The 13401-nt window shown below is 40.6% G+C and overlaps 1 protein-coding gene across 3 annotated transcripts in view; it reads right to left on the bottom strand.

Moving 5' to 3' along the window:
- Window positions 1–10187: 10187 nt before the first annotated feature.
- VWC2 (von Willebrand factor C domain containing 2) overlaps window positions 10188–13401 on the bottom strand; it is a 117425-nt gene continuing 114211 nt past the window's right edge. For 2 of the 3 annotated variants that reach the window (XM_073809479.1, XM_019939610.3), the window contains one exon: window positions 10188–10702. In XM_073809479.1, coding sequence (XP_073665580.1) covers window positions 10551–10702 — 152 coding nt within the window. In that variant the 3' untranslated portion in view covers window positions 10188–10550. The remainder of the gene's footprint in view (window positions 10703–13401) is intronic. The other variant, XM_073809480.1, reaches the window with a different exon arrangement.

Raw genomic sequence — 13401 nt, 5'->3', positions numbered from 1 at the left:
CTTAACCTCATAATTCAATCTCTACTGTATATCAGGAGGTAGCAAGATTTTTTATTTTAAATTATAAATGATGATACTGATACAAGTTAATGACTTTATGCAAAAGTTCAAAGTGGAATTTAATGTCATCTCTGTTTTTACTGACTTAAGGACTCTGTAGGTGTCCTAGACCAAGAGTTCCATTGGCCCAAAGGCCATACATTTCTTGGTCATCCAGGCCTAAACCATACTTGACCTATAGGATACACTCAAGAAATATCTGTAACATGATATCACTCGTTGAAGGAGGTCAGCTGATACTCCTCCGGAAGAATACTTGATGCAGGTGGTACCACCCATTCCAGCCCTGACTGTGCCCCATGCAGGGAAATGGGACCAGACAGACATGGCCTTGGCTCTATCACTGAAACTCAGACACGTCATCTACCACGTCTTAATTTCCACATTGAGACAGCAAAATTGACAAAAGGAAGAAATCAGATGAGAGAATCTGAGATATCTATTATAGTACGTGTCATATAATCGGCACACAGTAAATGGCAGCTTACTTCATTTAGTTTCAGCAAAGTGGGTCCTAATATTTGGTCATATTTTATAAATTTCAATGTAAGGACCATACCTAAACAAAGACATAAAAACCACTACTGATGCTTGAATACTCTTTTAACAAGAGATCTAGATATAGTTTGGTTAGGAGTAAAAGTATACAACAAACATTTAGACTAGGGAGTCATATTTTGTGAGGAATTACCTTTCAGTCTCACAACTGTCGAGATTGCCTTAGTAGAATTAGGGGAATCTGTGGCTGTTCGTTCCCTATATTTGTGTGGATTAGAGAGGAAGAGCATTCTGGAAATTCCTGTCGAATTTCTGAAGGCTCTGCTTTAAAGTCCTAGGCTCTGATGTAAAGCACAGTCTGTTTTGTTTTGTTTTTTTTTTAACATCTCTATTGGAGTATAATTGCTTTACAATGTTGTGTTGTTAGTTTCTGCTGTATAACAAAGTGAATCAGCTATACCTATACATATATCCCCATATCTCCACCCTCTTGCGTCTCCTTCCCCCCCTCCCTATCACACCCGTCTAGGTGGTTACAAAGCACTGAGCTGATCTCCCTGTGCTATGTGGCTGCTTCCCACTAGCTGTCTATTTTACATTTGGTAATGTATATATGTCCATGCCACTCTCTCACTTCGTCCCAGATTACCCTTCCCCCTCCCCGTGTCCTCAAGTCCATTTTCTGTATCTGCGTCTTTATTCCTGTCTGCCCCTAGGTTCTTCAGAACCTTTTTTTTTTTTTTTTTGGATTCCATATGTATGTGTTAGCATACAGTATTTGTTTTACTCTTTCTGACTTACTTCACTCTGTATGACAGACTCTAGGTCCATCCACCTCACTACAAATAACTCAGTTTCCTTTCTTTCTGTGGCTGAGCAATATTCCATTGTATATATGTGCCACATCTTCTTTATCCATTCATCTGTTGATAGACACTTAGGTTGCTTCCATGTCCTGGCTATTGTAAATAGTGCTCTAATGAACATTGTGGTACATGACTCTTATTGAGTTATGGTTTTTTCAGGGTATATGTCTAGTAGTGGGATTGCTGGGTCATATGGTAGTTCTATTTTTAGTTTCATAAGGAACCTCTATACTGTTTTCCATAGTGGCTGTATCAATTTACATTCCCACCAACAGTACAAGAGGGTTCCTGTTTCTCCACACCCTCTCCAACATTTATTGTTTGTAGATTTTTTGATGAAGGCCATTCTGACCAGTGTGAGGTGATACATCATTGTAGATTTTTTAAAATTAATTAATTAATTTATTTATTGGCTGTGTTGAGACCTCATTGCTGTGCGTGGGTTTTCTCTAGTTGCGGTGAGTGGGGGCTACTCTTTGTTGCAGTGTGTGGGCTTCTCATTGCAGTAGCTTCTGTTGCGGAGCGTGGGCTCTAGGAGTGCAGGCTCAGTAGTTGCAGCATGCGGGCTCAGTAGTTGTGGCTCGCAAGCTCTAGAGCACAGCCTCAGTAGTTGTGGTGCATGGGCTTAGTTGCTCCGTGGCATGTGGGATCTTCCTGGACCAGGGCTCGAACCCGTGTCCCCTGCATTGGAAGGCGGATTCTTAACCACTGAGTCACCAGGGAAGTCCCCTCATTGTAGTTTTGATTTGCATTTCTCTAATGATTAGTGATGTTGAGCATCCTTTCATGTGTTTGTTGGCAATCTGTAGATCTTCTTTGAAGAAATGTCTATTTAGGTCTTCTGCCCATGTTTGGATTGGGTTGTTTGTTGTTTTGATACTGAGCTGCATGAGCTGCTTGTATATTTTGGAGATTAATACTTTGTCAATTGCTTCATTTGCAAATATTTTCTCCCATTCTGAGGGTTGTCTTTTCATCTTGTTTATGGTTTCTTTTGCTGTGCAAAAGCTTTTAAGTTTCATTAGGTCCCATTTGTTTATGTTTGTTTTTATTTCCATTTCTCTAGGAGGTGGGTCAAAAAGGATCTGGCTGTTATTTATGTCATACAGTGTTCTGCCTATGTTTTCCTCTAAGAGTTTTATAGTGTCTGACCTTACATTTAGGTCTTTAATCCATTTTGAGTTTATTTTTGTGTATGGTGTTAGGGAGTGTTCTAATTTCATTCTTTTACATGTAGCTGTCCAGTTTTCCCAGCACCACTTATTGAAGAAGCTATCTTTTCTCCTTTCTATATTCTTGCCTCCTTTATCAAAGATAAGGTGACCATATGTGCATGGGTTTATCTCTGGGCTTTCTATCCTGTTCCATTAATCTATATTTCTGTTTTTGTGCCAGTACCATACTGTCTTGATTTCTGTAGCTTTGTAGTATAGTCTGAAGTCAGGGAGCCTGATTCCTCCAGCTCCGTTTTTCTTTCTCAAGATTGCTTTGGCTATTCGGGGTCTTTTGTGTTTCCATACAAATTGTGAATGTTTTTGTTCTAGTTCTGTGAAAAATGCCAGTGGTAGTTTGATAGGGATTGCATTGAATCTATAGATTGCTTTGGGTAGTATAGTCATTTTCACAATGTTGATTCTTCCAATCAAAGAACATGGTATATCTCTCCATATGTTTGTATTATCTTTAATTTCTTTCATCAGTGTCTTAAAGTTTTCTGCATACAGGTCTTTTGTCTCCTTAGGTGGGTTTATTCCTAGGTATTTTATTCTTTTCTTTGCAGTGGTAAATGGGAGTGGTTCCTTAATTTCTCTTTCAGATTTTTCATCATTAGTGTATAGAAATGCAAGAAATATCTCTGCATTAATTTTGTATCCTGCTACTTTACCAAATTCATTGATTAGCTCTACTAGTTTTCTGATAGCCTCTTTAGGATTCTCTATGTATAGTATCGTGTCATCTACAAACAGTGACAGTTTTACTTCTTTTCCAGTTTGGATTCCTTTTATTTCTTTTTCTTCTCTAATTGCTGTGGCTAAAACTTCCAAAACTATGTTCAATAATAGTGTTGAGAGTGAGCAACCTTGTCTTGTTCCTGATCTTAGTGTACATGGTTTCAGTTTTTCACCACTGAGAATGATGTTGCTGTGGGTTTGTCATATATGGGCTTTATTATGTTAAGTTCCCTCTATGCCTACTTTCTGGAGAGTTTTTATCATAAATGTGTGTTGACTTTTGTCAAAAGCTTTTTCTGCATCTATTGAGATTATCATCACAGTCTGGTTCTTAACTCAAGCCCGTCATTCAATGGAATGAAACTTGAACTCGTTTCTGAACTTTCTGAGCTTACATTTACTTTTCTGCAAAAAAGGAGATAATGTTAACTACTGCCTGGGGAAACTGCATAACTCTTGGCTTAAAATATGCATTTATTGATTGCCTACTAGTGGATTATTTCAAACTACAAAATAAGTAACTCTGTTATATATAGGGTGCTAATAATTTCATAGAAAGACATTACTTATTGGATACTTTTCACTCGTTTTCATTTTAATTGTAGGAAATACATGCTTCCAAAGGAAATAATCCCTGAAATCAAGTAGAAATAAACATAGAATTGTATTCATTTGATAATGTAAGTATAATAAATAAAGAAAATGGGAAAACCAATATTCCCATAAAGTATACTGAAAGGCAATAGGCCTGAAATTAATTACAGCAATTTTTAAAAATAGGAAATTAATCATTAAATGTTATTGAATATTAAATAAAATTGGGAAATGTTTGTATTTTTTGAAATGAATTTAAAACTTGGGTGTCAATATTTACAATTGTTTTTATTCATCAGACTGTGTCAGTAATGTACTAAAATGACTGCAGGTTTGATTTTTGATTTTTTAAAAATTTATTTATTTATTTATTTATTTATTGGCTGTGTTGGGTCTTCGTTGCTGCATGTGCGCTTTCTCTAGTTGCAGCGAGCAGGGGCTACTCTTTGGTGCAGTGTGCAGCCTTCTCATTGCAGTGGCTTCTCTTGTTGTAGAGCATGAGCTCTAGGCACATGGGCTTCAGTAGTTGTGGCATCCAGCTCAGTAGTTGTTGCTCGCGGGCTCTAGAGTACCGGCTCAGTAGTTGTGGTGCACGGGCTTAGTTGCTCCCTGGCATGTGGGATACTCCTGGACCAGGGCTCAAACCTGTGTCCCCTGCATTGTCAGTCAGATTCTTAACTACTGCTCCACCAGGGAAGTCCCTCCTTTGAATTATTTTTGATAATTCTGTGTCTCAGTAATGTGGCAGCCACTGGCTTTATATACTTCTCTGAACTTAACAGGTAGGCGTTAAACAGAATATAGTTCTTAGACCATAAAACGCCCATGTGCCAAGCAGTTGGGGCACATTTTCATTTACATTTTCAGAATGTTATTGAAACTCCGGTTGAGTGCTCTTGGCCAGCATGACTGTCCAGTGTCACTTAATGTTCAATGGAATTTATTACTTTTAAAATTAGGCATTTGTACTTGATTTCCACATTTCTGTGTTAGGTTAGAGCAGCAGGTTCTTCACAGTTTGACCATGGTGAAATATAGACAACCATCACTTTGTAACACTTTTCCAACAAGCCATGGAAACTTGTATTTCTGTACTGATAACTCAGTTCATTGATTTATTAATTCATCAGATACCTATTGAGGTGTTTAATTATGTTATGTAAAAATATTAAAATATTCAGAAATACTCAAAATAGTAAAAGGAAGTCAAAGATAAGAGATTTATATTCCAAAAGTTAGAAATAATCAGTAAAGAAATACCAAAACTGTGAACTTGACTTGTTTTATCATCAGTAAGTACCAGTGTCTCCTCAGTATAAGAAATTACATTTAGCATCAGAAATTTTACACCAAAGCCATTTGTTTCCTGACTTGCATCATAAATGGCCAATGACTGTCTCATGGCTACTCACCCTAAACTCTGCAACACTGGGGACTGGGTAGGCCTCAGGTTCCTGGCCCTGGACCTTTGAGGTCTGCAAGTCAACTGAGACACCAAGAGAACACCGGGCAGGCAAATAGTAATGGGAGCTTTGAGTTGCTCTTCAAGAAACGTGTTGGCCTTAAACAAGGGCAGCAAATAACTAAATTTATATATTGACAACAACTCAATAAACCTTTAACATAAAGGTACTGGGTGATATTCTGGGGATGGAATGGTCCATAGCCTGAATTAAAGTGATTTTAGAGTAAAGAATAGAGCAAAAATAAAGTGAACTATAATGCAAAGTACGACATTTCAAAATCATGCTAAAATACACTATTCACAACAGCCAAGACATGGAAGCCATCTAAATGTCCATTGACAGAGGAATGGATGAAGAAGATGTGGTACATATATACAATGGAATACTACTCAGCCATAAAAAGGAATGAAATTGTGCCATTTGCAGCAACATGAATGGACCTGGAGATTATCATACTAAGTGAAGTAGGTCAGACAAAGAAAGACAAATATCATATGATATTGCTTATAGGTGGAGTCTAAAGTATGACACAAACGAACTTATCTATGAAACAGAATCAGACTCACGGACCTAGAGAAGAGATTTGTGCTTGCCAAGGGGGAGGAGGGGTGGGGGAGGGATGGATTGGAGTTTGGGATTAGCAGATACAAACTATTATATATAGGACGGATAAACAACAAGGTCCTACTGTATAGCAAAGGAACTGTATTCAGTATCCTGTGATAAACCATAATGGAAAGGAATATATTAGAAAAAGAACATATATATATATATATATATATATATATATATATATATAAAACTGAGTCACTTTGCTGTACAGCAGAAATTAACACAACATTGTAAATCAACTATACTTCAAAAAATAGAAAAAAATATATCATGCTAAAATAAGATACCAAATGAATAGTATGGCAGGTATAAAATGACTGTCCAATTAGGACTAAAGAAGCTTCACAAGTAATGGCCTTTGAGTTTGATACTGAAAAGTGGCTCATCTCTCCCTGCGCTGAAAAGGCAGGGATGGGAGGTAGAGGCAGGTTCAGAGCCCAGTCTGAGGCAGCCCGATCCTAAGGTGCTGAGAGCCAGCAGGGCCGGGTCAGGGTGTGGACCAGGATCCACATGTAAAGATGCAAGTCTGCCATGCTGAGGAGTCTGGCTGTTCTGTGTGCAACTGGGAGCATTCAGTCAAAATGGAAATCTATGTTTAGGAAACTAAAATCGTAGACTGGGGAGGTTGCTTTGGAGTGAGGAGCATGGACCAGTTCTACTGTGGAACCATAAAGAGTGGCAGCTGGAATGTGAAAAGTACGAACCGTAAAAATGCATTTATTCTAGAATAAGTGAATTGCTCGCTCTAAACCAGATTATTCAGGAAAAATGACTTCATCAGCCATCGGAGTGATAGTAAGTGGGCAGGTCTAGTAAGAATACTATGTTGCAAATTATATTGGCCAGAGAAGCCATATGCTGTCACCAATGGTGCCCACTAACTGGGACGCCTGGAACTGTCCCCTGTGCCAATGGGATGACATCTAGGTCACCTTTGTTAATTTTTTATTAATTCTAAAAAGTCAGATGTGTCCTCCAATGCAACACAATAACATCTGACTTTTTAAAATTAATAAAAAGAAGACTTGCTCTCTTGCCTATTAAAGCAAATAGAGTGAGTTGTTAATATTTGCTAATTTGGCTTGTGTCTATACTTTTGTTTTTTCTATGTTTCAGTAATCTATGTTTAAAATAATCGATGCAGTTTTCAATAATGCTTGTTAGAAACTGTGTATTTTTCATGTTTCAACTAATGGACACATTAAGAAGTCCATTTCAATGCTTAAAATCAAAACAAAAACAAAATCGAAAACATCTGAATTCTCTGAAATTTTTTGGGCATTTTTTAACATTGTACACATACAACACTTACATTGGGGGAGTGAAGAGAAGAGTTTATTAAAGTTATGCATGATGCCACAAATTTTAAATTGTTTAAGAATTCATCTCTTTATGTTTTACTGCACACAGGAGATGAAGACATTGAAGGTGTGAAAAGATTGAAAAGAAACTAATCAAATGTTAGTTTCAAGGCATATAAATTCCTTGAGGTCAAGCATACACTCAGGTCTCCATCTGTACTGCAGACTCTGGCATGTGGCGAAGGGTGCAGCTAACATTTGTTGTGTGCAGTAGTGAAATACGAGCTTCTGTGAAATGTACAAGTACTGACGGATCCATCCAACAAGGAAAGAGCCTGTGGCTGAAAGAATGAATCTAATTTGAAAATCTAAAACATCAGATTAGAAAATTCCAGAGTCACTATTGCTTATACAAGTAGCTTCAGGTTTTCACATATTGATATAGGTTGAAACATTTTAAATAAATGCATGTAATACATTGGTAAGCATGGTTTCCTTTTTTTCACTTGAATAAACCATTCAACAACATTTATGTACTCCTACTCATGGAGTAGGCCTATTTGAATTTTAAGAATTATGGCTCTCCAATCACTTCTGCACTAGAATTTTGAGGCTCCCTTTTCAGTACTATGTCAAAACCGTATTTTGAAATCAATAACTTGGACCCATACTTTCCTCTGTTAGAGCAGTTTTCATCATTAGGAATCTCAGCAAAATGTTCTATGGAAAGAGAGGAGGAAACCAAAATTTCTCCTGATATACTTTATGGATGTGAAAGTCTAATATCAACAGCATGAAATAAAGAACCTGAGAATCACGTTTCTCTTGGACAACAATGCAAATAGTATCATTCTACATGAAGCCTATGCAGTGTTGTTAATCCATGTTCTGCCCTGTGTTTGGTCATGTGTCATCCTTATGTGGAAAGAGGAGGGGCAGGGGTTACTTTACTGTAATAATGGCCCTGGGGCTCCAGCCTGGAGCATGCCTGGGACAAGGGTGGGTCACGCGAGTTTAGACAATTTCACAGGACGGTGTCAGGTTCACGCTCTCTGTGCAACAAAATACCAGGTTTCCTGGAATTCTCACCACGTTTGAGGAGCCATCGCCATGATTTCCAAGCTCACTGCCCACCTGGGAGGAGCGACATCACCAAGGGGAGCAGGGAGACTCTGGGCCCCCTTGATGGGGTCTGTCTAGTTGCAGCATGTCTGCTGGGGTGAGAAGAGGCTGCTTGTGTGCTGAGACATCCCTGCTGACCCACCTCCCCAGGAGGCTGGGGCCATTTGTTGACAAAATCATACCTTGATATAACCTTGGCTCATAAAAATCTTCCCTTGGATGATGGAGAGATGGCTGATTTCTAGTAGCCTTTAATACAAAAAGTAAGTTCTGGAAAGCTGATCACACCTGAGAGCGTCTACATGGTACTTCCCCTGAGGATTTGCATGGAAAGCTGTGTGCAGAGCCCATTTGGCCCAAAGTGTTCTTGATAAGATAAAAATTAAATATAAGCATATGTAAATTTCTTGAGGATTCAGTTAGTGGTGGCTTTGCAGTTATAAGGTCCACAATGGGTCAACTTTTTAGTGATGACAAAAGTATCCATTTTTCTTGGGTACTATTCAAACGTTAATGACTAAATGATTTCTTCTGTATGGAATGAAGCCTCTTTGACCACCCTTTGCCGACCTCTAGTTCAGCTCCCACCACGATGCACAGTGATTGATTTCTTATTTGTGTTGCACCAGAGGCCAAAAGTCCATGAAGGCAGGAAACCATGATTTATTCCTTTATTTGTGGTCACAATAATTTGTACTTAGATGCTTAATTCAAAATTTTGGAATCAGTAAATGTATGGGGGAAAAGCTTTAAAGGCATTAAATAGTGACCATAGTTCTGCTTTTTCTCCCTAAACCTATTAAAACTCTGGTTACCTTTTTCATCAATGTGTCAGGTGTTGATGTGATTGATAAAGGCAGAAATATTCTATAACATGCACTGATCAGATCAGCGGGATTAGCAGTGGCTTCTTTTATCCAAACGAAGAGAAGTGGAGTTGGTTTGGAGTGACATGTAACTCCAGGAACGTTGCCCATGACCTTCGGCACTGTTGTTTTAATATATTCAACAGAACTGCTTTCTCATTGGGCTCTTGCACAGTGACTAATACAGGGCTCTCATTCAGGATTGGACTATGCCTGCCATGTAGGAGACAGGATCGTCCCCAGGAGAACCACAAGTCCATGGGCTAGAGAGGTGGGATGTCCATGCCACATGTAGATTACAGGTATAGACTTTTTCAGGGGTTCAGCTTCCCTTACCTCTCCTCCAGAGAAACAGGGGTTCCCCTATTTGACTGTGTGCTTCCGCGTGAGGTACCAATGATGCAAATTATCCAGCCTATCCTGTTCCTCAGTTTGGGGCGTGATGTAAAGTCACGTTTAGAAGAGAAAGTCAAGTAAGTGAAAATGAAATATCTGCGTGCATCCGTCAGTGGCCCACGACGTGGGAGCTTTGAATGAACAGAAAAAGCGTGTATCAGTTATCTTTGTACCTGCATCTCCCAAATGACTGAGAATGGAGATACTAAAAGCAGTACGTTACAAGAAGGAAATATTATATTTGTGTGAATTCGACTGGATCTTCCAAGGATCGACACTACATATCTCTCTGCAATGAAATAGAATTTGGAGAGGATCTCAGGGAAAATCAGTTCCCTTATCTTATGATCCATGAATGGGTGCACTATTCCAAGATTCGTAGGAGAATCAGCGACCACAAATAATCTCACGTGATGGAATCAGAAATGCAGAAGAAATGCAGGTACGCAGTGAGGACAGTTGACAACACAGCAGTTTTAATCTGTATCTATAGAAAACATTTATAGAAGCTCTCTAATAGAGGGATTATAGAAATACATTTCATATATAATAGTGTACTTTAGTGTACTTACTGTGAAAATAGCACATTTATTTAGAAGTGGACTTTTTTGCCCAAAGTTCTTGTCGATGTTTGGAAATATGTCCATTTCCTTCTCCTGCAGTTGTTGTGACCAAGAAAAGAAAACGTACCAACAGTTTTCCACAATTCCTCATCAAAAGTCTGCTCCTTTTGGTCGATATTTCCCAGAGGCATCCAGAACGTTCAGGTAGATCGGGAAAGGATCCTAGAGAACATCTGTGGTCCGTGCGGCCAGCCCTACATCTGCCGGCACTCGTGCCTGGTGCACATGGCCTGCCTCTCAATCCTCCAGGTGCCCTCCTCGTAGGTGCAGTGGCAGACGGTGCACTCGTCCGTCTTCACTTCCCTCCCGGCGGGGATGACAGCGGTCTCGGCAAAGCAGTTTGGGCCTGGAAAGAAGAAAGAGGTTGCACTTAATTAGGAGAGTTAGCTTTACCCTGCATGTTTTATCCACTCCCTTTCAGGGAGGACAGTGAAAAAGTTACCATTTCAGGACTATGAAGTGTTCCCAGTTTTTTCCTGAAATGAAAGCCATGTTATTTAAAATGATACAAATGAACTTATTTACAAAACAGAAACAGACTCACAGACTTAGAGAATGAACTTAGGTTAGCAGAGGGGGAAGGGATATTCCAGGGGTTTGGAATCAGTGGACATGTACACGCTGCTATATTTAAAATGGATAACCAACAAGGACCTACTGTACAGCACAGGGAACTCTGCTCAATGTTACGTGGCAGCCTGGATGGGAGGGGAGTTTGGAGAATGGATACATGCATATGTATGGCTGAGTCACTTTGCTGTGCACCTGAAACTATCACAACATTGATTTTTATTTGTTTTATTTTTTTAATCACAACATGGTTAACTGGCTATACTCAAACATAAAGTTAAAAGTTTAAAAAAATTTTAAAAATAAAATTTTTATGAATGACAATCCTGTGTTTTTCACCAACTGTGATTTTCAATTTGGGGGCCTTCTACATGGGCTGGATCTGCAATCGTTTGATTCAATTAATTCCAAGTAATCATAGAAAAACTTGATTAACGGGGACGTTCAGAGAACCAGGCTTATCAGGAGAGAGAGCGGAAACAAGCAAATTGCTTGAAGTGACATAAATCCAGTGTTACCACCACACCTTTTAGAGCAGGTTTCAAAGGTCAGCTTACAGAACAACCACTGGACGGCTCTAGAAACACCGGTTAGTGGTCCCACCCCCTAGCACTTCTGACTCAGGTTTGGGCTGTGAGCAGGGAATCTGCTTGGATAACAAGTGCCCCGGTGATGCTGGTGCTGGCCTGGGGCCACGCTTTGAGAGGCACTGTCTCAGCATGAACCAGGGGTACATGGTCCACAGTCTGCCTTGAGAACTGAAGACCCCTCGATTCTTGATCAACATACCTACCAGCTTCTCCACCAACAAAGGTGCCATGTGTGCATCTTACTCCATGTAAAATCCAGGACACGAAGCAACGGTTATCAGGGAGATTTCGAGTGTGAGTTGTTTCGGTTGAAACAAATGGTTTCTGTGCTACAGTCCATACCACTCAGTCACGTGGGAACAACTGCTCAGCCTCCAAACCTTTCTCTGCAACGGAGACATCGGTCCTTACCTCAGCCTTGAACACAGGCTCTCAGGCTCATCCTCCCTTCCTTTGCTTCTGCAGCCTTTGATAATGTGCTCACACCAAAGCACGCCCAATGACACTGTATCAAGTCATCAAAGACATGAAAAATGTTCATCTGCAGAATTTTAAAAAATGAATGAATCCGCCAAAACTCTAGGATAAAAACTGGCTCTTTTGTAATTCTAGTCAGAATAACTCTAAGCAGAGTAACTCATGCTTCAGTGGCTTTGTCTTCTGTCAGCCAAGCGGCAAGGATCAGGGCTCCAGAAGGTGGCCCTGGAGACCTCACCCCCGGGCACCGCCCCTTCTCCCGCCAGGAGCTCCGCTTTCCTCGGGCCCCTCCACTCAGACCCGCCCTAGGTTCCTCTCCTGACCCCGCTTGTCTCCCCAAGACCTCGAAGCATTAACAGTCACCCAGCTGAGGAGGAGCCCAAACACAGATCAACCCGGTTTTCTCCGTTGAGCACTGCTCCTGGTGTTCCAGAGGGCAGCAGGCTCTGCAGGTTGCTGACACTTCACGCTCACACGCCTGGAACCACTGCCTCTTCGGTCCCAAAGTCACTCCTGCATCAGCTTTGGTGAATCAGGATACTTGAACTCCAGACCCTCCCCACCTGTAGGCCAACAGGAGGTCCCTGATCTCCAAACCCCCCACCCAGCCCACCTCCCGTTCCTCGGCCTTGGGCTGTGTCCTCGGCTCTGTGAGGTCAGAGGCCAAAGGGCCACAGCAGCAGCTCCAGGTGGGACCCACCCTGTGAGCACTGGTCCCACTCGGCTCCTGGGATGCCCTGACTTTGACATTTGACACCAGGTCTCTTTGGTGTGCTTTTTTCTTTTTGTCTCTTTTTCAGAGTTTGATTTGAGGGTCCAATCGCCTGCTAATTTGCCCTAATATCTATCAGTGTGCTTTGCACATAGAGGGTACTCCATAATTGCCCCGAAAACCTGTACCTTTAGATGCAGATATTCACGCAGAGTTACCCGTCTCCTCTTCAGAAAACTCTGGATTCAAAGTCTGGTACCACTACTTACTAGTTATGAGATCTTGGACTAAGGGATTTCATTGTTCTGAGCCTTCATGGCCTCATCTGCAGCATGGGAATGCCATACATCGCCGGGGTCCTGAGGATTAAACTAGAATAGATAGTACACTTCTGCCCTCAAGTTATTCAACAGTTCCTATCCCTCTTGCCTGAATTAATCTATGTCATTGTCGTAGTCACTTCTAATGAGTTTTTATTAGTATTAACTTATGTCTATTTTCTATATCACTGTAGGACTTTGGATCTTTCTTTTTCAATGATGTGCAACCACTGCAGTCTTTGTTCTTTTTTATATTCAAATTGTCCCAATTCGGCTTTGAGTGGCCCCAGCTTTAGGCCACTCCCGTGTCCTTCAGACGCACTCCCTCAGCTGCTGCCAGCCTCCGCCCCCTCTGTGCCAGCAACGCATCTTCAGC

Source organism: Tursiops truncatus, chromosome 9 (genome assembly GCF_011762595.2).
Source record: "Tursiops truncatus isolate mTurTru1 chromosome 9, mTurTru1.mat.Y, whole genome shotgun sequence".
Lineage (NCBI taxonomy): Eukaryota > Metazoa > Chordata > Mammalia > Artiodactyla > Delphinidae > Tursiops > Tursiops truncatus.
Note: the sequence above shows the minus strand (reverse complement) of the source record. Positions and strands in the feature narration are given on the sequence as shown.